At 42.8% G+C, this 24671-nt stretch overlaps 1 protein-coding gene across 1 annotated transcript in view; it reads right to left on the bottom strand.

Annotated features, from left to right (window-relative positions):
- Positions 1 to 4980: 4980 nt before the first annotated feature.
- Positions 4981 to 24671, bottom strand: part of LOC139787736 (LIM homeobox transcription factor 1-alpha-like) — a 23629-nt gene continuing 3938 nt past the window's right edge. Inside the window, 6 exon segments of the mRNA XM_071727033.1 lie at positions 4981 to 5178; positions 6098 to 6256; positions 7515 to 7653; positions 8400 to 8477; positions 8577 to 8734; positions 10391 to 10623. Coding sequence (XP_071583134.1) covers positions 5024 to 5178; positions 6098 to 6256; positions 7515 to 7653; positions 8400 to 8477; positions 8577 to 8734; positions 10391 to 10623 — 922 coding nt within the window. The 3' untranslated portion in view covers positions 4981 to 5023.

Raw genomic sequence — 24671 nt, 5'->3', positions numbered from 1 at the left:
TCCAGAGCTGCTTTCCATGGAGATTCCCTCGGGAATTGGGGGTTTCCACACATTTCTCCCAATCCCCGAGCTGGAAAATGGGAAGTTCCACCTCAAGCTGAGGAGAAATTTCTGACTGGGAGGGGGAGGGAGCTCAGGGTGGGGAGAGGTTCTGGAATCTCCTTCTCTGGAGGCTTCCAAACCACCCCTGGATGGGTTCTGGGGTGGTTTGGGGACAGTTTTGGGGACATCCATGGGGAAAGGTTGAAGGGAGAAGGTTGGAAATTCCACCTCAACCTGAGGAGAAAACTTCTGGGCCATGAGAGGTTCTGGAATCTCCTTCTCTGGAGGCTTCCAACCCCCCCTGGATGGGTTCTGGGGGAGCTCCAGGGGTCCCTTCCAACCCTGAGAGTTCTGGGATTGCTGATGGAGCTCCTGAAGTTCAGGAAGGCCAAGGGGAGAGTCCCTGGGAAGAGCCCCAAGCACCAGGAGAGGGAAGGGAACATCCTTGGGGAAAGGTTGGAGGTTGGAAATTCCACCTCAAGCTGAGGAGAAACTTCTGGGCCATGAGAGGTTCTGGAATCTCCTTCTCTGGAGGCTTCCAAACCCCCTGGATGGGTTCTGGGTGGTTTGGGGACAGAGTTGGGGGACATCCATGGGAAAGGTTGGAAGGAGAAGGTTTGGAAGTTCCACCACAATGTGAAAAGAAACTTCTGGGCCATGAGAGGTTCTGGAATCTCCTTCTCTGGAGGCTTCCAAACCCCCTGGATGGGTTCCTGGTTGGACTCCATCATCTCCAGAGGTTCCTTTCAACTCTGATGGATCTAAGTCTTGGTTTTGGGGTTTTTTTTTGGGTTTTTTTGGGATTTAGAAAGAACATTTTTATGAGAACAGTTTGAGAGGTTCTGGAATCTCCTTCTCTGGTGGTTTCCAAACCCCCCTGGCTGGGTTCTGGGTGGTCCAGAGATGTTTTTTTGGGGTCAATCAATTTGCAGTCCTTGCTTGAAGAGCTTTGTAAAAAGATTTCTGGAGCCACTTGGAGCTCAGGTCCATTTCTGAGCAGGCAGAAAGCACCAGGAGGGAGCTGGGGAAGTGCAGAAAATCCCCTGGGCAGGTAGAGATCCCCTGAGTTCGCCTCAGACTCCTCTCCCATAACACCCAGAGCCCACCTGAAACTTTTATTTCTGCCATTTTGTTTTATTTTTGATTTGTTTCTTTTTTTCAGAGGGGCACTGGCTGAAAAACTTCCCTCTGGAGCACACCTTGGGTTGACTTTTCCCCTCTGGAATGGGAAGAATTCCCCTGGGATGTGGTTTTCTTGGTGCTGGTTTTGTCTCTGGACTCTTTTGGAGCCTTCCTGATGCCTCAGGACTCCCCTCTGGGCTCTTCCTGCTGAGTTGCCTCTGAAAATTTGGGAAAGAAATTGGAAAACTGGGTTGGAAGTGACACCCAAGGATCAGCACCCCCCTCCAGCTGTGCTGAAAGAAGAACCAAAAGCTCAGTTTAACCCTTTCCTTCTTTTTTTTTTTTTTTGACACTTCTGGTAACAAAACACCGAATTTTCCTTCATCCCCATAAATAAAAAAAAAAACCCAAAAAAACAGAATTTTTCAAGATCCAGACCCAGTTTTGCCTTTTCCCAGAAAAATCCCACTGCTGCTGGAAGTTGCTCTGAGCTGGCTGGATCCCAGGGATCCTGCTTTGTTTGGAAAAATTGGGGGGGTGCTGTGAGGAGGGGTCACCCCGGGTCTTCTGCTGCTTTAGGACAGCAGAGGGAGTTCTCTTCCAGTGGAAAAAAACGTGGATTTGGGAAAAAATCCCTCCAGTGGCAAAACTGTGGATTTGGGAGCACTCACTGCTCCAACTTCCAAGGCACGGGGGGTGGGAGGCTCTTCCTTGGGGGAATAAAGAGTCCAGCTCCCAGGGAAAAATTTTTCTGGGCTGTAATTAGGGGGAAAATAATAATAATAATTAATTTAAAAAGTGGGATAATAATAATAATAATAATCAGTGGAAAAATCCCAGAGGTTCCTGCCCCATTCCCAACATTCATTCATCCTTGTTTTTCAGTCTCAGCCTTCACCTGGGTTCTTGGAAAATCTTGGATTTTCCAGCTGGGCAGAGTTGAACTCTGGGAAGAGGGAAAGGAAATTGCTGAGTTGGGACAACTCCTGGCTGAGCCCAAATCCATCCATTTATCCATTTTTCCATCCATTTTTCCATCCATTTATCCATTTTTCCATTTTTCTACTTGTATTTTTTTTAATTTTTAGTTTATTTGCATTTTTATTTTTGTATTTTTATTTTATTTATTCTTATTTTTATTTGTATTTGTATTATTTCTTTTTATTTTTTAATTGTAATTTTATTTTTTAATTTTTATTTTTTATTTTATTTTATTGTATTTGTATTTTCTTTTTATTTTTTAATTTTATTTTCTTTTTTTATTTTTATTTTTATTTTTTGTTTTATTTGTATTTGTATTTTTTATTTTATTTTCATTTTTATTTGTATTTTTATTTGTATTTTTTTTATTAGTACTTGTATTTTTTTAATTTTTATTTTATTTGTATTTTTATTTTATTTATATTTTTTATTTTTATTTGTTTTTTTTAAATTTTTATTTTATTTGTATTTTTTATTTTTATTTTTTATTTATTTTATTGTATTTGCATTTGTATTCTTTTTATTTTTTAATTTGATTTTCATTTTTTATTTTTATTTCTTTTATTTTATTTGTATTTTTATTTTATTTTATTTATTTGTATTTGTATCTTTATGGGTTTTTATTTTTTTTTAATTTTATTTTCTTTTTTATTTCTATTTGTATTTTTATTTTATTTGTATTTGTATTTTTATTTTTTAATATTTTATTTTATTTTTTAAATGTTATTTTATTTTTTTATTTCATTTCTTAATTTTATTTTTTACTTTCATTTTATTTCATTCCATTTTTTTTTTTTTTTTTTTTTTTTTTTTTTAAGGTTTCAGCCCCTCCTCCCCATCACCTTTTCCTCCTTTTTCTCCCCCCCTCCAGCCCCTCCCTGGGTCCCTTTGGGACTTTCACCTCCTTCCCCCAAAATTTTCAATCCTGGAAGACAAAGCCCTAAAAACCAAATTCCAAAGAAAAATTGAACTTCCAGGCACCAAATCCTGAAAAAAAAAAAAAAAAGGGAGAAAATCCCCAAAATTTCCCTGGGGCTTCAGGAAGGAAACTTCAGGTTTCCACCCACACTTTGCTTTTTTATTATTTTTTTTTTTTTTAATTATTATACATGCAAAAAAAATTATTATAATAATAAAAAAAACCTCAGTTGAGGCTGGAGAGAACATTTGGGGTTGGAGGGACCTCAAACTCCTGAAGTTTTTGGGGTAAAAACCCCCAAATCCAGCTGGGTCAAACCCAAATTAATTTTCAGGGATTCCTGGGATTCTTGGGGTTGGAAGGACCTCAAACTCCTCCAGTTTTGGGCTAAAAACCCCCAAATTTGTGCTGGGTCAACCCCAAGTAAATTTTCAGAGATTCCTGGGATTCTTGGGGGTTGAAGGGACCTCAAACTCCTCGCATTTTTGGGCTAAAAACCCCCAAATTTTTGCTGGGTCAATCCCAAATTAATTTTCAGGGATTCCTGGGATTCTTGGGGGTTGGAGGGACCTCGAACTCCTCCAGTTTTGGGGCTAAAAACCCCCAAATTTGTGCTGGGTCAAACCCAAATTAATTTTCAGGGATTCCTGGGATTCTTGGGGTTGGAAAGGACCTCAAACTCCTTGAGTTTTTGGGACAAAAACCCCCAAATCCAGCTGGGTCAAACCCAAATTAATTTTCAGGGATTCCTGGGATTCTTGGGGGTGGAAAGGACCTCAAACTCCTCCAGTTTTGGGGCTAAAAACCCCCAAATTTTTGCTGGGTCAATCCCAAATTAATTTTCAGGGATTCCTGGGATTCTTGGGGTTGGAAGGACCTCAAACTCCTCCAGTTTTGGGCTAAAAACCCCCAAATTTTTGCTGGGTCAAACCCAAATTAATTTTCAGGGATTCCTGGGATTCTTGGGGTTGGAGGGACCTCAAACTCCTCCAGTTTTGGGCTAAAAACCCCCAAATCCAGCTGGGTCAAACCCAAATTAATTTTCAGGGATTCCTGGGATTCTTGGGGTTGGAAAGGACCTCAAACTCCTCCAGTTTTTGGGGCAAAACCCCCCAAATTTGTGCTGGGTCAAATCCAAGTTATTTTTCAGGGATTCCTGGGATTCTTGGGGGTTGAAGGGACCTCAAACTCCTCCAGTTTTTGGGGCTAAAAACCCCCAAATCCAGCTGGGTCAAACCCAAATTAATTTTCAGGGATTCCTGGGATTCTTGGGGGTGGAAAGGACCTCAAACTCCTCCAGTTTTGGGGCTAAAAACCCCCAAATTTGTGCTGGGTCAAATCCAAGTTATTTTTCAGGGATTCCTGGGATTCTTGGGGGTGGAAGGGACCTCAAACTCCTCCAGTTTTTGGGACAAAAACCCCCAAATTTGTGCTGGGTCAACCCCAAGTAAATTTTCAGAGATTCCTGGGATTCTTGGGGGTTGAAGGGACCTCAAACTCCTCCAGTTTTTGGGACAAAAACCCCCAAATTTGTGCTGGGTCAACCCCAAGTAAATTTTCAGAGATTCCTGGGATTCTTGGGGGTTGAAGGGACCTCAAACTCCTCGCATTTTGGGGCTAAAAACCCCCAAATTTGTGCTGGGTCAAATCCAAGTTATTTTTCAGGGATTCCTGGGATTCTTGGGGTTGGAGGGACCTCGAACTCCTCCAGTTTTTGGGACAAAAACCCCCAAATCCAGCTGGGTCAAACCCAAATTAATTTTCAGGGATTCCTGGGATTCTTGGGGTTTGAGGGACCTCAAACTCCTTGAGTTTTTGGGCTCAAAACCCCCGAATTTTTTGCTGGGTCAACCCCAAGTAAATTTTCAGGAGACTCCTGGGATGCTTGGGGTTGGAAGGGCTTGGAAGTGGAATCCATCTGGGATTTTCCTGATCCTGGGAGCTGCTTCCCAGGGGGGGTCAGGAGGTGAAGTAGGAGCTCTGCATGGAGTAGAGTCGATCGATGGGGTTGCCCACCCGGGCTGGGAGGAGGTTGGCTTCAGGGGCTGAGAGCAAACAGTCCCCCAGGTGGTTGATGCTCTCACTGTCCAGGTCCTGGAAAACTCCTTCCGAGTCTGGAAAAGGAGAAAAGTTGGGAAGGAGAAGGGGGAGAGCGGGAGCAGGGGCAGCAGGGCAGGAGGTGACCCCACCTGCAGCTTTAGAAGCTCGGAATTATGGAAGCCTTGGGGGTGCCCCCTCTCCTTCTTCTCCATCCCTTTCTCCTTCTTCTCCATCCCTTTCTCCTTCTTCTCCATCCCTTCTCCTTCTTCTCCATCCCTTCTCCTTCTTCTCCATCCCTTCTCCTTCTTCCCCATCCCTTCTCCTTCTTCCCCATCCCTTCTCCTTCTTCCCCATCCCTTTCTCCACGTTCTCCAGATCTTTCTCCATATTCTCCATCCACTTCCATATTCTCAATCCCCTTTCTCCATATTCTCCACCCTTTTCTCCATGTTCTCCAACCCCTTCTCCATGTTCTCCACCCCTTCTCCATCTTCTCCATCCCCTTCTCCATGTTCTCCACCCTTTTCTCCATCTTCTCCATCCCCTTTCTCCATATTGTCCACTCCCTTCCATGTTCTCCACCCCTTCTCCATCTTTTCCACCCCTTCTCCATCTTCTCCATCTTCTCCATCCCCTTCTCCATCCCCTTCTATGTTCTCCATCCCCTTTTCCATATTCTCCACCCTTTTCTCCATCTTCTCCACCCCCTTCTCCACGTTCTCCAGATCCTTCTCCATGTCCTCCATCCCCTTCCATCTTCTCCACCCCTTTCTCCACATTCTCCACCCCTTCCCCATCCCTCTTGGCCACCTGGACCCACTCCAACCCCTTTTCCACAAAACCCCCCAAAACCTCCCACTCCTTTCCCCCTCCCCAAAACGTTCCACGTGGGATGGAGACCCCACCAAAAAAAAAAAAGGGAAAAAAAGCATCAGAACACCCAAGTCTTGGACAGAGTTGGGTTTTTCCTGCAGGGAAGGGATAATTTCCTACCGTAGGGATGCAGATGGTCCCCAGGGAGCTGGGGTGGGGTCAGGCCCTGTCTGTACAAATCCGTGCTGAAGTTGTTCTGTTCCAGGGGCAGGAGCTGCTGGTGGGATATCCTGGGATAAGGAACCATGAGCCCATCCAAGCCATGGACACTTCCACCATCTGCAGACACAAGGAATGGGATGGCTGAGGCCTTTTTGTCACCCGAATGTTGGGGATTGCAGGGTGAGGCCTTTTGGTCACCTTGGGGCCCAGGGTTGTAGGAGAAGTGGGGTGGGAACAACAACAAAAAAAAAAAAGTGGTGGGAGGCAGGAAAACCAAAAAAAAAAAAAAAAAAAAAAAGACCCCGTGGTCTTCTCCAAAATGGCACCCAGGGAATGGGTTGGGTGGGAAGGGACCTGAAGCCTCACCCAGTGTCACCCCCTGCCATGGGAAGGGACTTCCCACAGCCCAGGGTGCTCCAATCCCATCCAACTGCACCTTGGAGACCTCCAGGATCATCTCATGGATCATCCAAGGGGGCTCCAAGGTCCCTTCCAACCCAACCCATTCCATGATCTGAAGGTCATCCACTTCCATCCTTTTTCCAGTGGTGGGGACACCTCCCAGGCTGCTCCCAGCCCCATCCCTCCTGGACTTGGAGACCTCCAGGATCATCTCATGGATCATCCAAGGGGGCTCCATGGTCCCTTCCAACCCAAACCATTCCATGATCCAAAGCTCATCCAGTTCCAAACATCTCCCATGGGCAGGGACACCTCCCACCAGCCCAGGTGCCCTTGGCTGTCCCCTCCATCCCCTCCATCCCCTCCTGTCCCCTGCTGTCCTCTCCATCCCTTGCTGTCCCCTCCTGTCCCCTCCATCCCCTCCATCCTCTTCTCTCCCCTCCTGTCCCCTCCATCCCCTGCTGTGCCCTCCATCCCTTGCTGTCCCCTCCTGTCCCCTGCTGTCCCTTGCTGTCCCCTCCATCCCCTCCTGTCCCTTCCATCCCCTCCTGTCCCCTGCTGCCCACTCCATCCCCTCTTGTCCCTTCCATCCCCTCCATCCCCTCTTGTCCCCTCCTGTCCCTTCCTGTCCCCTGCTGTCCCCTCCATCCCCTCCTGTCCCCTCCATCCCCTCCTGTCCCCTCCATCCCCTCCTGTCCCCTCCATCCCCTCCTGTCCCCTCCTGTCCCCTGCTGCCCACTCCATCCCCTCTTGTCCCTTCCATCCCCTCCATCCCCTTCTGTCCCCTCCATCCCTTGCTGTCCCCTCCATCCTTTCCATTCCCTCCATCCCCTCCTGTCCCCTGCTGTCCCTTCCTGTCCCATGCTGTCCCCTCCATCCCCTCTTGTCCCCTCCATCCCCTCCTGTCCCTTACTGTCCCTTGCTGTCCCCTCCATCCCCTGCTGTCCCCTGCTGTCCCCTGCTGTCCCCTCACCTTCGCTGTCATCGTTGCTCTGCCTGCTGCTCCGTCCTGTCCCCCTCCCTGTCCCCAGCCTGGGGGGTCCCAGCTGCTCCTGGTCCTGGTGCTGCTGCTGCTGCTGCTGCTGCTGCTGCCTCCGGGCGATTTTCTTCATCTGCAGGGAGAGGGGGAGCTTGGGATTCGGGTTCCCTGAAATATTCCCTAAAATCTTCCCTAAAATCTTCCCTAAAATCTTCCCTAAAATCTTCCCTAAAATCTTCCCTAAAATCTTCCCTAAAATCTTCCCTAAAATCTTCCCTAAAATCTTCCCTAAAATCTTCCCTAAAATCTTCCCTAAAATCTTCCCTGAAGTGTTCCCTGAAGTGTTCCCAAGCAATGGGAAGGGAACAGAGGCCCCATTGGCTTTTTGGGAGGTGCCTTTTCCAGTTCCAAATCCTCAGGATTTGGTTTTTTTCAAGCCACTTTTTTCCTGTTTCACCTTTAAACTCTGCAAAATTCAAGAGGTCCCAACTTCCAGGAGAAAGAAGTGGGAAATCCTCAGCACGTAGGAAGGAAAAAGAGGTAGGAAAAGCAAGTAGGATGAGACTAAGAATAATTAAAATAAATAAATATTAAAATAAATAATTAATATTAAATTAGAATAAATATTAAAATAAATATTAATATTAAAATAAAAAATTAAAATAAAAAAAAAAGGATGTGAAAAATTTTACCCCTAAAACACGATTTTTCTTTCCCTATTTCTCCTTAAGCTTTTCCTACACCTTCTGGAGCACCTCTGGGTGTTTTTTTCCCTTCCTCCCAACAATTCCAAGTTTAACTTTGGGTTGGATGAGGACGTTTGATACTTTGGGCACCTCCAAACCCCATTTTTATCCCCAAAAACCTTCACTCACTCACCTTGGCTCTTTGGTTCTGGAACCAAACCTGCACCACCCGCACCGTCAACCCCGTCTCGGCTGCCAGGGTCTCTCTGACCTGTCCAAAAAAGTCAGGAGAGCTGAATCAAAACTTTTTCAAGTCCCACTTAAAATATTCCCAAAAAAAAAAAATTGGGGTCCAATGAGCTCCTGGTACCTTTCTGCAAGGTTTGGAGGAGACCTCAAAGGAAGCTTTGAACGCCCGGCGCTGCTGGGTGGTCAGGATGGTCCGAGGGCGTTTGGAGCGTTTCTGCTCCTTGTTTTCCTCACTTCCTTTGCCGTGGGAATGGCCACCATCCTCCTCCTCACTTTTCACTGCGAGGAGGAAAAAAAAAGCTTCAGCAGGGAGTGGGTCTTCCAAGCCACCTCCTGGAGAGAGGATTGGGAGGGAATCGGATGAGTTTTGAGCCGTCCGGGATGGGATTCCCGGTGGAATGGAGGTCGTGGGATGAGTTGGGGTTTGTGGGGTGACAGAGCCACCCTGGACACGGGTTGGCCAACCCCTGGTGTCCCCCAGGAGCCCACCCAACCCTCTTCAGATGGGGTCTCACCATCCTGACACCTCCTTGATCAGTGGAGGGAAGGATGCTCCAACCTCCACCTCCCTCCATCTCCATCCCTCCCTCCGCCTCCTGGGGGACCTCTGTGAGGTTCTCCCCAAGTTTCCCAACCCCTGATGTCCCCCAAGAGCCCTCCCAACCCTCTTCAGATGGGGTCTCACCATCCTGACACCTCCTTGATCAGTGGAGGGAAGGATGCTCCAACCTCAAGGATGCTCCAACCTCAAGGATGCTCCAACCTCCCCCTCCCTCCATCTCCATCCCTCCCTCCACCTCCTCGGGGACCTCTGTGAGGTTCTCCCCGAGTTTCCCAACCCCTGATGTCCCCCAGAAACCCACCCAACCCTCCAACCTCCACCACCAGAAGGAAGGATCCTCCAACCTCTCCCTCTGGAGAGAAGGATCCTCCAACTCCCAGCACTAGAGGGAAGGATCCTCCAACCTCAAGGATCCTCCAACCTGTAGCAGGAGACGAACTTCGCAGCGATGAAAGGCTCTGAGTGAGGACAGGACCAGCAGAGAACTGGCCTCGACCAGCAGGGCTGCTGAGCTGCTTCAGAACGAGCCCTTTGCTGGCCTCAGGCCCCACCTTTTATTGGCCCTTGATCTCTGAGCATGAGCACTTGGGGCAGCCCTGACCGGGCACAGGTGAGGCTGAGCACCCACTGAGCTCATTACCCGGCAGGTCCTGCCACCTGCTGCCTACACCAACCTCCACCTCCCTCCATCTCCATCCCTCCCTCTGCCTCCTGGGGGACCTCTGTGAGGTTCTCCCCGAGTTTCCCAACCCCTGATGTCCCCCAAGAGCCCTCCCAACCCTCTTCAGATGGGGTCTCACCATCCTGACACCTCCTTGATCAGTGGAGGGAAGGATGCTCCAACCTCCACCTCCCTCCATCTCCATTCCTCCCTCCCTCCACCTCCTCAGGGACCTCTGCCAGGTTCTCCCCAAGTTTCCCAACCCCTGATGTCCCCCAGAAGCCCACCCAACCCTCTTCAGATGGGGTCTCACCATCCTGACACCTCCTTGACCACCAGAGGGAAGGATCCTCCAACCTCTACCACGAGAGGGAAGGATGCTCCAACCTCAAGGATCCTCCAACCTCCACCTCCAGAGAGAAGGATCCTCCAACCTCCACCTCCGGAGGGAAGGATCCTCCAACCTCAAGGATCCTCCAACCTCCACCTCCGGAGGGAAGGATCCTCCAACCTCAAGGATCCTCCAACCTCAAGGATCCTCCAACCTCCACCTCCGGAGGGAAGGATCCTCCAACCTCAAGGATCCTCCAACCTCAAGGATCCTCCAACCTCAAGGATCCTCCAGCCTCCCCCTCCCTCCCTCTCCAACCCTCCCTCCCTCCACCTCCTCGGGGACCTCTGTGGGGTTCTCCCCGAGTTTCCAGCCCCTCACCCGACTCGGTGGGTGCTGGGCTGATGGCACTCAGCATCTCCTTCTCCTTCTCGTAGTCGCTGCGGCAGAGGAGCTGCCCCTCCTTGAGGACAAATTCGTCTCCTGGCTGCAGGCGCCGCTCGCACTCGCAGCAGGAGAAGCAGTGGACGTGGTAAACGTTCTCCAGGACCTTCATGATCAGCTCCGAAGGGGCGATGGTCTTCAAGCAGCTGCTGCACTTGGTCTGGAACAGCCTAAAAAAGAGGATCCTGGGCTTAAAAGCTTGGGAGAGGAGGATCTGCCCCGGGATGAGGCTTGGGAAGGGGGTGGTGGGATGGGGAATCAGCAAGCACCCAAAGGAAGCAGCAAGGTGTGGGATGGGTTGGGTGGGAAGGGGTCTTGAAGACCCTTTAGAACCAATCCCCCCCCCAGTAGGGAGAACTCCCACCAGACCAGCTGGATCCAAGCCCCATCCAACTGCACCTTGGAGACCTCCAGGATCATCTCATGGATCATCCAAGTGGGCTCCAAGGTCCCTTCCAACCCAAACCATTCCGTGATCTGAAGATCATCCACTTCCAAACATCTCCCATGGACAGGGACCAGCCCAGGGTGCTCCAATCCCCATCCAACTGCTCCTTGGAGACCTCCAGGATCATCCCATGGATCATCCAAGTGGGCTCCATGGTCCCTTCCAACCCAAACCATTCCATGATCCAAAGCTCATCCAGTTCCAAACATCTCCCATGGCTGGGGACACCTCCCAGGGTGCTCCAATCCCATCCAACCTCACCTTGGAGACCTCCAGGATCATCCCATGGATCATCCAAGAGGGCTCCAAGGTCCCTTCCAACCCAAACCATTCCATGACCTAACGATCATCTCATTCCATCCTTCTCCCATGGGTGGGGACACTTCCCAGGTGGCTCCAAGCCCCATCCCTCCTGGACTTGGAGACCTCCAGGATCATCTCATGGATCATCCAAGGGAGCTCCCCTCTCCCAGTTGAAATCCATCCTCTCCTCATCCCATCCCTTTGTCCAAAAATCCCTTTCCCAGCTTTCCTGAGGCCTCTTCAGGATCCTGGAGGGATCTGAAGGGACTTCAGGCACTGGAAGTTGCTCCAAGGTCTCCCTGGAATCTTCTCATCTCCAGCCTGACCAACCCCAACCTCTCAGCCCCATGGAGCATCCCGAAATTTCTTGTCCCAGCAGGACAGAGCTCTGTGTCCCCTCATCCAGAGGTTTTTCCTCATGGAAGGAATTTTTGGAGGCCTCCAGGGGGGGGATTCCTGAGCTTCACATTGGGATCCTTCAGGGATCCCTTCTGGGATCCATGGAGCATCCCGAGATTTCTTGTCCCAGCAGGACAGAGCTTTGTGTCCCCTCATCCAGGGGTTTTTCCTCATGGAAGGAATTTTTGGAGTCCTGGGCTCCACATTGGGATCCTTCCCCATGGAGCATCCCGAAATTTCTTGTCCCAGCAGGACAGGGCTCTGTGTCCCCTCATCCAGAGGTTTTTCCTCATGGAAGGAATTTTTGGAGGCCTCCAGGGGGGGATTCCTGAGCTTCACATTGGGATCCTTCAGGGATCCCTCCTGGGATCCATGGAGCATCCCGAGATTTCTTGTCCCAGCAGGACAGAGCTCTGTGTCCCCTCATCCAGGATTTTTTCCTCACGGAAGGAATTTTTGGAGTCCTGGGCTCCACACTGGGATCCTTCCCCATGGAGCATCCCGAAATTTCTGTCCCAGCAGGACAGAGCTTTGTGTCCCCTCATCCAGAGGTTTTTCCTCATAGAAGGAATTTTTGGAGCCCTCCAGGGGGGGGATTCCTGAGCTTCACATTGGGATCCTTCAGGGATCCCTTCTGGGATCCATGGAGCATCCCGAGATTTCTTGTCCCAGCAGGACAGAGCTTTGTGTCCCCTCATCCAGGGGTTTTTCCTCATGGAAGGAATTTTTGGAGTCCTGGGCTCCACATTGGGATCCTTCCCCATGGAGCATCCCGAAATTTCTGTCCCAGCAGGACAGAGCTTTGTGTCCCCTCATCCAGAGGTTTTTCCTCATAGAAGGAATTTTTGGAGCCCTCCAGGGGGGGGATTCCTGAGCTTCAGGGATCCCTTCTGGGATCCATGGAGCATCCCGAGATTTCTTGTCCCAGCAGGACAGAGCTCTGTGTCCCCTCATCCAGGATTTTTTCCTCACGGAAGGAATTTTTGGAGCCCTCCAAGGAGGTGGAAAATGAGGGAGGGTTGGGGGGGGGGGGGGGGGGGAAGCTTTTTGTTCCCCTCCGGAATAAAAACAAAAGGAATAAAAAATAATAAAATAATAAAATCCCGGAGTCCGGAGCAGATGGAAAAAAATTTGGGATGTAAAGGTGGCTCCGGGCTGGGAGATTCCGTTTTGCCACTTGAGGAGGGAAAAGTAATAAAGTGAGGATTAATTAAATTGGTGTTTAAAGACCCGGAATCTTCCCGGAACTCATAAAGTGGGATTGAGGCTGAGGCTGGGATAATCCTCCTGGAAACTCCTGGGAATAAAACTCCCCCCCCCCCCCCCGGCTGCTCCGCTCTTTGCCTTGGGAAAGAAAAATAATGAGAAAATAATGGTTAAAAATAATAATATGAATCAAATAATGATAAATGAGCTGAATAAAAATCAAAACGCTAAGGGAGGTGTTCAGAAAAATGATAAAAATGGTGGTTAAAAATTAAAATAAAAATAATGATTGGAAATAATTTAAAAATAATTGAAATAATAAGAAGAAATAATAAAAATACTAATGGAAATACTAATAAAAATGCTACTACTAATAATAATACTAATTAAAATAATAATAATAAGAATAACAAAATTAATAATAAAGAATAAAAATAAGAATGAAAATACTAATAAAAATAATAATTAAAATAATAATAAAAATACTGCTCCTCTCTTTGTCTCAAGCCCCCCTTGAAAAATAACCCTGGTGTTTGAAGTGAAAAATAATAATGAAATAATAATAATAATAATAATAATAAATAATAATAAAAATAAAGATTAAAATAATAAAATAATAAAATACTAATAAAATTAATATAAACACTAATAAAATAATAATGAAAACACTAATAATTAACAATAAAAATACTAAATAGTAATAATAAAAATAACAATAAATACATAATAATATTAATAAAAATACTAATAAAATATGAATACATAATACTAATAAAAACTAATACTAATAAAAATAATACTAATAAAAATAATAACAAAAATAACAAATAATAATAAAAATAAAAATAATAATAAAATAATAACAAAATAATAAAAATTAATATAAATATTACAAAAAATAAAATACTTTAAAAATCATATAAAATAAGAATAAAACCCTAAAAAAACCTGGCGGGAAGCAGAGTTTTTTTCCTTCTTTTCCCCCATTATTCTGTTGGTTTGGGGGGAGTTTTTTTGGGGGTTTTGGGAGGGATTTGGGGTTTTTTAATTTTGTTCTCAGACATCAGCCCCTTACCCTTCCAGGAACCAACTTAAAATTGACTTTTTTTTCCCTCTCAGCTGGGAGAATTTTTTTTTGCCCCTCCCTCCCTTTTTCCAAACTTTGCCTTTAATTCCTCCTTTTCTTTTTTTTTTTGTTTTTTTGTTTTTTTGCTATTTTTGCCCTGAAAAAAAAAACCAAAAACCAAAGGAGAGGAAAACTTTGGGCTAAAAATTCCAGAGAAAGGGAAATGATGGGATGTGCTGGGAATACTGGGATGATCCCAGCTCCCCAGCAAGACCCTTCGAGGTGCCAAATTTCCCCCAAAAATTATTTTTTTTCCCTTTTTCCACGTTTTTTCTTGCTGTTTTTTTGCAGCCAGCACCGTGCCCGGGCTGAAACTTCATAAAATCTCTTGGAGCATCCCAAGCCCCCTCCTCCTCCTTGGAATAATTAAGGAAAATCCCTCAGCCAGCAACCTCATAAAGAAAGTGTCAACTCCAATTATCCAAAATTAAAATTCTCAGCCCTTTCCAGCACCACGAATTCCTTAAAAAAAAAAAAAAAAAAAACAAAAAAACCTCATTTTTAATATTCCCTAAATCCGATTAAATCCAGGTCATTTTCTTGCCGTTGCCATGGCAACAAAAATCCCATTTTAAGAGGAGGCTCCGGAGCTTCTCAGCTCCTTCCCCCCCCCCCCCCCCCCCCTCCTCCTCCCTTTCCAAGGGGCTCCGTCCAGGAAAAGCCTGGAAAATCCAAGTGGGGGCCCAGCTTGGTGGGGAAAAGGGAATTTGGGGAGAAAAGGGGCAAAAAAAGGGGTTCCTGAAGAGCTTCAGCTCCGGGGAGTTTCTGCTTTCCTGGAACTCAGCAAAAAGTTGGGAAAAATCCCTCCGGGAGCTTCTGTTGTCTCCCTGATTTTGGGATCCCTCGAGTTTCAGGGAATCCCAGAATGGGGGGAGGGGGGGGGGTTGGAAGGGACCCTCGGGCTCATCCGGTTCCAAACATCTCCCATCTCCCAAATCCCATCCCTCCTGGACTTGGAGACCTCCAGGATCATCTCATGGATCATCCAAGGGGGCTCCATGGTCCCTTCCAACCCAAACCATTCCATGATCCAAAGCCCATCCAGTTCCAAACATCTCCCAACACCTCCCACCATCCCAGGCTGCTCCCAGCCCCATCCCACCTGGACTTGGAGACCTCCAGGGATGGAGCAGCCACCTCCAGGATCATCCCATGGATCATCCAAGTGGTTCCTTCCAACCCAAACCATTCCATGATCCAAAGCCCATCCAGTCCCATCCATCTCCCATGGGCAGGGACACTTCCCACCACCCCAGGCTGCTCCAAGCCCCATCCCACCTGGACTTGGAGACCTCCAGGATCATCCCATGGATCATCCAAGGGGGCTCCATGGTCCCTTCCAACCCAAACCATTCCATGATCCAAAGCTCATCCAGTTCCAAACATCTCCCAGGGTGCTCCAACCCCCATCCAACCTCACCTTGGAGACCTCCAGGATCATCCCATGGATCATCCAAGGGGGCTCCATGGTCCCTTCCAACCCAAACCATTCCATGATCCAAAGCTCATCCACTTCCAAACATCTCCCATGGCTGGGGACACCTCCCATCATCCCAGGATTCTCCTAAGCCCCATCCAACTGCACCTTGGAGACCTCCAGGATCATCTCATGGATCATCCAAGTGGGATCCAAGGTCCCTTCCAATCCAAACCATTCCATGACCTGGAGGTCATCTCATTCCATCCTTCTCCCATGGCTGGGGACACCTCCAACCACCCCAGGCTGCTCCAACCCCATCCAACTGCACCTTGGAAACCTCCAGGATCATCTCATGGATCATCCAAGTGGGATCCATGGTCCCTTCCAACCCAAACCATTCCATGATCCAAAGCCCATCCACTTCCAAACATCTCCCACGGGCAGGGACACCTCCCAGGCTGCTCCCAGCCCCATCCAACTGCACCTTGGACACCTCCAGGGATGAGGACAACCTGTGCCAGGGTCTCTCCACCTTCCCAGGGAAGAATTTCCTATGGAAATCCATCCCAAATCTCCCCTCTCCCAGTTTAAACCCATCCCCCCTCATCCCATCCTTGGTCCAAAGTCCCTTTCCCAGCTTTCCTGGGGCCTCTTCAGGATCCTGGAGGGATCTGAAGGGACTTCAGGCTCTGGAAGTTGCTCCAAGGTCTCCCTGGAACCTTCCAACCCCAAATATCCTGTGATTTAAAGCTCATCCACTTCCATCCTTTTCCCAGGGATGGGAGGAAAAAAAGAAAACAAAAAAAAACCAAAACAAACAAGCGAAGAAAAACACGAAAAGAAAAAAAAAACAAGAAGAAAAAAGGACAAAAAAAAAAACAATCAAACAAAAAAAAAGAGAAAAAGGAAAAAAGAAAAGAAGAAAAAGGAAGAAAAGAGAAAAAGGAAAAAAGAAACAAGGAAAAAAGAAAAGAAGAAAAAAGGAGAAGAAGAAAGAAAAAAAAAAAGAAGGAAAAAGGAAAAAAAGGAAAAAAGAAAAGAAGGAAAAAAGAAAAGAAGGAAAAAAGAAAAGAAGGAACAAAGAAAAGAAGAAAACAAGAAAAGAAGGGAAAAAGGAAAGGAAAAAAGATAAGAAGAAAAAAGGGAAAAAGAAACAAAGAAAAGAGAAAGGAAGAAAAAAACAGAAAAAAGAAAAAGAAAAAGAAAGAAAGAAAAGAAGGAAAAAAGAAAAGAAAAAAGAAAAATAAACAAAGAAAGAAGAAGAGGAAAAACAGAAAAAGAAAGAAAAAAAGAAAAAAGGAAAGAAAGAAAAAAGAAAAGAAGGAAAAAAGAGAAAAAGGAAGAAAGGAAAGAAAGAAACGAAGGAGAAAAAAAGAAAAGAAGGAAAAGAGGGAAAAAAGAAAGGAAGAAAAAAAAAGAAAAAGAGAAAAAGAAAGAAAGAAAAGGAAAAAAGAAAAGAAGAAAAAAGAGAAAAATAAAGAAAAAAAAGAAAAACAAATAAAAAGAAAGAAAGAAAAAAGAAAAAAGGAAAGAAGGAAAAAAGAAAAGGAAAAAAGAGAAAAAGAAAGAAAAGAAAGGAAGGAAAAAAGGAAAAAGAGAAAAGGAAAGAAGGAAAAAAGAAAGGAAGAAAAAAAGAGAAAAATAAAGGAGCAAAAGAAGAAAAAAAGAGAAGAAAAAGAAGAAAGAAAAGGGAAAAAAGAAAAAAAGAAAAAAGAAAAGAAGGAAAAAAAGAAAAAAACAAAGAAAGAAAAACCCCCACAACAACAACAACCAAAAAAACCCCAAAAAGCCCCCACCCCCCGGCACCTTCCAACCTCAACCAGAAGCCAAAAAAAAACCAAAAAAACCCGAAAAAAAATTAAAAACCCCCTCAGGGTTGGGACTTCCACAAAAATCCCGGTGCCGGAGTCCGAATTTCCCCCAAATTTCCATCCCCGGCTCCTTCTGGGTCCCTCAAAGGGTTAAAAAAATCCCCCTTTTCCCCCCCGAATAATCTGATGAACTCTTGGAGCTTTTTTATTAAATTTCCCAGCCTCGGGTTTATTAAAATCTCCCAGAATCCACCGGGCTCCGCTCCGATCGCCGCGAAAAAAAAAAAATAAATAAAAAAAAAATCGTTTTTTTTACCCTTCTTTTGTTTTCTCCCTCCCCCCCCTCCCTCCCATCCCCCCCCTTTTATATTTTTATTTTTATTTTTTTTTAATTTATTGGGGGTTGCTGGGTCGATTTTTTTTTCTCTGTGTTTGGGGTTTCTGCTCTTTTTTTTTTTTTTACCAATATTTGGGGGTTTTTTTTCTGGTCTTTCTCTTTTTTTTTTTTTTTTTTTTTCATTATTGGGGGTTGCTGGGTCTCTTTTTTTTACCCCAATATTTGGGGTTTTTTGGTCCCTTTTTTTCCCCAATATTTGGGGTTTTTTTCTTGTCTCTTTTTTCCCCAATATTTGGGTTTTTTGATGTCTTTTTTTCCCCAATATTTGGGTTTTCTGGTGTCTTTTTAATTTATTTTTTCCATTATTGGGGTTTGCTGGGTCTCTTTTTTTTACCCCAATACTGGGGTTTTTTGGTCTCTTTTTTCCCCAATCATTTGGGTTTTCTGGTCTCTTTTTCCCCAATATTTGGGTTTTTTTCTGGTCTCTTTTTTCCCTCTATTTGGGTTTTCTGGTGTCTTTTTTTAATTTATTTTTTCCATTATTGGGGTTTGCTGGGTCTCTTTTTATTTCCCAATATTTGGGTTTTTTTCTGATCTCTCTCTCTTTTTTTTCCCCCCAATATTCGGGTTTTTTGCTCTCATTTTTTTCCCAATATTTGAATTTTCTGGTCTCTTTTTTCCCCCAATATTTGGGTTTTTGGTCTCTTTTTTTTCCCCAATATTCAGGTTTTCTGGTCTCCTTTTTTTTCCACCAATATTTGGGTTTTCTGCTTTTTTTTTTTTTTTTTTTTTATTTTATTTTATTTTATTTTATTTTTATTTTTTTTCCCCCAATATTTTTTTCCCAATATTCCCCCCAGGATTTTTTTTTTTTTTCTCTCTCTCTTTCTCTTTTCTTGGGTTTTTTTATTGCTTTTTTTTTATTTTTTTTCCCCTGGATCAGAGCCAAACCCTTCCCAAACTTTTCCAAGGAAACTCTTGGAGGGGCTGAAGTTTGGGGATTGGTAAAAAAAAATCTGGGAAAATGGGATTTGATTTTTCTCCTCCCCAAAGCAAAGGGGGAGGGGGAGAAATGGGGACCTAAAGTGGGGTCCTGGCTCCTAAAAGAAAAGAAAAAAAAGAGAAAATAAAAAAAATTTGCAAGAAAATGATAAGAATTAAAGCAGAGTAAAAGAAAATGGAAAAGAAAAAAGAGAAGAAAAGAGAAAAAAAGAGGAAAGGAAAAAGGAAAGGAAAATATAGGAGGAAGGGTAAAAGAAAATAGAAAAGAAAATATCAAAGAAAATAAAATATAAAAGAAAAAAGGAAAAAAATGAAAGAAAAAGTAAAAGAAAAATGAAAGAAAATAGAAAAGAAAATATGAAAGAAGAAAAGAAGAAATGAAAGGAAAGATGAAAGAAAAAAGAGAAAAGGTAAAAGGAAGAATGAAAGAAATAAAAGGTAAAAGGAAAAAAGAAAATGTGAAATAAATGATAAAAGAAAATATAAAAGACAAGGGAAAAGAAAGTAGAAAATCAATAGAAAATCAATAGAAAATCAATAATAAAAGAAAATATAAAAGAAAAGGTAAAAGAAAATAGAAAATAAATAGAAAATGACCTATGAAATAAAATATAATATGATACAATAAAATAATAAAATAAAATAAAATAAAATATAATAAAATAATAAAATAAAATAAAATATAAAATAGGATAAAATAAAATAAAATATAAAATTAAATTAAATTAAATACAATAAAATATAATATAATAAAATAAAATATAAAATAAAAATAAAATAATAAAATCAAAATAACATTAAATACGATAAAATAATAAAATAAAATATAAAATAAAATAAAATAAAATAAAATATAAAATAATAATAAAATAATAAAATTAAAATAACATTAAATACAATAAAATAATAAAATAAAATATAAAATAAAATAAAATATAAAGTAAAATAAAACAAAACAAAATAAAATAAAATAAAATAATAAAATAAAATAAAATAAAATAACATTAAATACAATAAAATAATAAAATAAAATAAAATAATAAAATAAAATATAAAATAAACCAAAATAAAATAAAATATAAACCAAACCAAATCAACTCACGCCCCCCACCCCCCCCTGGGCTCCTCTCTCTGCCCCCCAAGCTGCCTCCGGGGGGTCCTTTCCCCCCTCACATCCTTTTTTTTTTTTTTTTTTAATTTCTTTCCTTTATTTTTTTTCCCTGCAGCTCCCCTGGAAGCCTCGGCTGCTCCATTAATATTCCAGGCAGGAATCAACATCCCGGGGTTTTTTTCCACCTCAATTTCCGGCTCCTCTTTTTCTCATTTCCTTTTCCAGCCCCAATTCTGGAGGGGACAAAAAAAAAAAAAAAAAAAAAAAAAATAAAATAAAAAAAAAAGGGGTTGAAAAAAGAGGTTTTGTTGCAGATTTAATCAAAAAAAGGGCATTAAAATTCATGAGGGATTTAATTAAGGTTTTTCCTTCTGGGGGGTTGGGAAATAATAAGGAGAAAAAATATGGGGGAAAAAAAATAAATAAGGGAAAAAATGGGGTAGAGAAGTTAAAAAAAAAAAGGTTTTAAAAAGGAATAATAATAAAAAAATGATGGGGGAGGAATAATTAAAAAATGAGATTAAAAGAAGTAATTAAAAATGAGGTGGAATAATTAAATAATTAAAAAACAATAATTAAAATGAATTATTAAAATAATAATTAAAATAAACTATTAAAATAATTATTATATAATAATATAATTATTATATTTAATATATAATAATATAATATATATAATAATTGTATAATATTTAATAATAAATTATTAAAATAATAATTTTAAAATGAGGGGAAAAGATAATAATAAAAAAAGATGTGGAAAGAAACAATTAAAAAAAATGAGGGAAAAAGACGTAAAAAAATGAGGTAAAAAGAAGTAAAAAAAATGAAAAAAAAATGAAAAAAAAAGAAAAAAAAAAGAAAAAAAAAGAAATAATTAAAAGAGGTTTAAAAAAGAAATAATAAAACAAGATGTAAAAAGAAATAATAATAAAAATGAGATAAAAAGAAATAATTTTAAAAATTAGGTAGAAAGAAATAATTAAAAAAATAATTAAAATAATAATTTAAAAATGAGGTAAAAAATTATGGAAAAAGAAATAATAATTAAAAAAGAGGTAAGAAGAAATAATTAAAAAATTATGGAAAAAGAAATAATCATTAAAAAAGGATGGAAAAAGAAATAAGAAAATGAGGTAAAAACATATAATAAAAAAATTATGTAAAAAAATAAAAAATATTATGTAAAAATAATAATTAAAAAATATGTAAAAAATAATAATAAAAAATAGGTAAAAAGAAATAATAAAAAAATGATGTAGAAAGAAATAATAAAAAAAATGTAAAACGAAGTAATTTTTAAAATGAGGTAAAAAGAAATAACAAACAAAAAAAAAGGTGTAAAAAGAAATAATTAAGAAAAAAGAGGTAAAAAGAAATAATTAAAAAAAAAAAAAAGTTAAATTCTTTAAAAGAGAATTTGGTGACACCAGGGACCCTGGGAAAGAAAAATTGAAAAAAAAAATTGAAAAAAAAATTGAAAAATTAAAAAAATTTAAAATTTTTTTTCAAAATTTAAATTTTAAAAACTTTTAAAATTTAACAACTTAAAAAATCGAAAAAATTAAAAATTTTTAAGATTAATAATAGCAATAAATTAAAGATAAATAATAATAAATAATAAATAATAATCATAATAAATATAAGAGAGATAATAAAGAGACATAAATAATAAAAATAAATAATAGATAATAAAAATAATATCGATAATAAAGAGAAATAAATAATAATTTGGGTTTTTTTTTTGTTGGTCTGGTTTGGTTTGGTTTTGGTTTTGGGTTTTTTTGGGTTTTTTTCTGTTTGGTTTTGGGTTTTGTTGGTTTTTTGCTTTGGGTTTGGGGCTTTTTGGGGTTTTTTTGGGTTTGCTTTGGGGTTTTGTGGTTTTTTTGTTTGTTTTGTTTTGGGGTGTTTTTTTGGTTTGGTTTGGGGTTTTTTTTTTGTTTTGGGTTTGGTTTGGGGTTTTTTTTGTTTTTTCTTTTGTTTTGGGGGTTTTTTTTGGTTGGTTTTGGGTTTTGTTGTTTTTTTGCTTTGGGTTTGGGGTTTTTTGGGGTTTTTTTTGGTTTGGTTTTGGGGTTTTTTTTTGTTGTTTTGGGGTTTTTTGTTTGGTTTGGTTTGGGGTTTTTGCTTCTTGTTTTTTTGTTTGGTTTGGGGTTTTTTAATTCGTTTTGGGTTGGTTTTCTTTGTTTTTTGGAGGTTTTTTTGTTTTTTATTTTAGTTTGGGTTTTTGTTTTTTTTTTTTTTTTGTTCATTTCGGTTTGATTTTTGTTTTGGGGTTTTTTTTTTTTGGGGGGTTTTTTGGGGTTTTTTTAATTATTTTATTTTTTGTTTTATTTAATCACCAACCAGCTGAGGGCTCCGCATGGGATCAGCTCCTTCCCGCATTCCAGCTGCTCCCTGGCACCTCTGGAATTCGGGAATTCCCGAACTTTTCCCTTCCCTGGTGCCCTCTGCTGGTTCCTGTCCCGATCCCAAAAACTCCGAGCCCAGAAGGGGGAGAACGGGACCGGCTCCAACATTCCCGAATTTTTCTTGGTGTGGGAATTCCTGGATCCCACGGAACCTCCCAAAAAATAACCCCAGGAATAACCCCAGGATCAAGCCCAGGAATAACTCCAGGAAAAACCCCAGGAAAAACCCCAGGAACAAACAACCCCAGGAATAACCCCAGGAAAAACTCAGGAACAACCTCAGGAATAACCCCAGGAAAAAAACAGGAATAACTCCAGGAAAAACCCCAGGAAAAACTCCAGGAAAAACTCAGGGACAATCCCAGGAATAACCCCAGGAAAAACACCAGGAATAACCCCAGGAAAAAAACAGGAATAACTCCAGGAAAAACCCCAGGAAAAACTCCAGGAAAAACCCCAGGAATAACCCCAGGAAAAACACCAGGAGAAACCCAGGAATAACTCCAGGAAAAACCCCAGGAATAACCCCAGGAAAAAAATAGGAATAACTCCAGGAAAAACCCCAGGAAAAACTCCAGGAAAAACCCCAGGAATAACCCCAGGAAAAGCCCCAGGAGTAACCCCAGGAAAAACCCCAAGAAAAACCCCAGGAAAAAACCCAGGAACAACCCCAGGAAAAACTCAGGGACAATCCCAGGAATAACCCCAGGAAAAACACCAGGAAAAACCCCAGGAACAATGGGGAAGAAATTCCTTAATTTGGGGGTGGGGAAAGCCTGGAAGAGGTTTTTCCAAGGAAGTTGGGGCTGCTCCATCCCTGGAGGTGTCCAAGAGGAGGTTGGGAGCACCCTAGGATCCCTGGGATTGGGACTGGAGGAGTTTGAGGTCCCTTCCAACCCCAAGAATCCCAGGAATCTCCTGAAAATTAATTTGGGATTGACCCAGCACAAATTTGGGGGTTTTTACCCCAAAAACTTCAGGAGTTTGAGGTCCCTCCACCCCCAAATGTTCTCTCCAGCCTCAAATGAGACCCCCAAAAAATGGGAACAGGTTCATTTTTTATGGAAAAAGCTTCCCAGGAAATTCCTGAACCTCCAAGGGCCGGGAGGAGCCCTGAGGAATTTTGCCTTTTCCTCAGGATTTTTGCCCCTTTCCTGAGGAAAAATGAGGTGGAACAGAACCCTGGAGCTTCCCTCTGCTCCTCCTCCCCCTCCAAGGAGCCCCCGGGAAGGGATTCCCAGGCCCTTCCCATGGGATGAGGATTCCCAAGGCTCCCCACGTCCCTCCTCACGGAGTTTATGGAGCTTTGGAATTTTTTTTTTTTTTTTTTTTTTTTTTGGCAAAAATGTTGATTTTTCACCTGATTTTTACCCAGATTCCGAAGTTCCAGCCCAAGTTTGGTGCCTCCCACCTCCATCCTCTGGGGATTCCGGAGCGGGAAAGAACTTTTCCCACTGGGAAAGGGGAAAAATTCCTGGTGCTGTGACTTGGAGAGGCTCCGGAATGAGAGTTGGGCTCCCTTTAGGTGAAATTTTCAGCAAAAATTCCTGTGAATTCCCTGAAAATCCCAAATCCAGGAGCCTAAATCCCTCTCTTCGTGATCCTGTGCTGTGCCAATGGATTTGGGGTTTTTGGGGGGATTTTTTTGGGTTTTTTTTTCTGGTCTTGGGGCGGTGCTGTTTTTTAATTATTATTATTTTTTGCATATATATTTGAAAAAAAAAATAATAATAAAAAAGCAAACTGGAGGTGGAAACCTGAAGCTTCCTTCCTGCAGCCCCGGGGGAAATTTGGGGGATTTTCTCCCTTTTTCCCAGGATTTGGTGCCTGTGGCTAAAAAAAACGCTGATTTTTGAGAAGAGCTGGGGCTGCCCCATCCCTGGAGCTTTCCAAGGAAACCGAGGGGGTTGGAACCCCCTGGGATTTTTCCATCAATCCCAGCTGCTTCCAAACCCCAAACCCAACCTTGAAGATTTCCAGGGATGAGAAGAGCTCCGAGGGGATCCCAGAAGGGATGAAGGAAGCAGATGGGACGCGGGCAAGGCCCGGGCTGTCCCCCCAACCCTTCCGCTGAAAAATCCACAGGGATTGGGGCCAAAAAGGAAGGATCAGGAGATTTTTTGGTGGGTTGAGAGCTTCGAGTTGAGGTTGGAGCCAAATTTAAGGCCGAGGAGGAGGAAATCAGCTCCACACGGGGAAGAGGAGAGGGCGGAGGAGACCGAGGAGGCCGCCGGAGCGCGGCCGCCCTTCAGATCCCGCCCGCCACCTCCGCCCTTCAGATCCCGCCCGCCACCTCCCCCACATCTCCTGTCGTTCCTCCAAAAAAAAAACAACTTCAAAGTCAACAAAACCCCCCCCCGGCCCTTGCCCTGCAGCCACTTTATCATCATCACCTCACAGGATTGGGGTTTTTGGGGTTGTTTGGTGTTTTTTTTAAGCCTTTCTTGCTCCTCCTCCTCCTCATTCTCCTCCCGACCTCTCCCTTTCTCCCCCACCAGGGCCTGCAGGTGCCTGGGACAAGCACCCAGGGAGCTGGCAGGGCCCCAAGGGAAGAGAATTATCCAAAAAAAAAGAACAAAAGGAAAAAAAAAAACAACCAATAAACCCTTTTTTCTCCTGGTTTTCTCAGACTGCAGAACCACATCCA

The sequence above is a fragment of the Heliangelus exortis genome, chromosome 27, assembly GCF_036169615.1.
Source record: "Heliangelus exortis chromosome 27, bHelExo1.hap1, whole genome shotgun sequence".
In the NCBI taxonomy this organism is placed as follows: Eukaryota; Metazoa; Chordata; class Aves; order Apodiformes; family Trochilidae; genus Heliangelus; species Heliangelus exortis.
The sequence above is the reverse complement of the archived record's forward strand: the minus strand, read 5'-3'. Positions and strand labels throughout refer to the sequence as shown.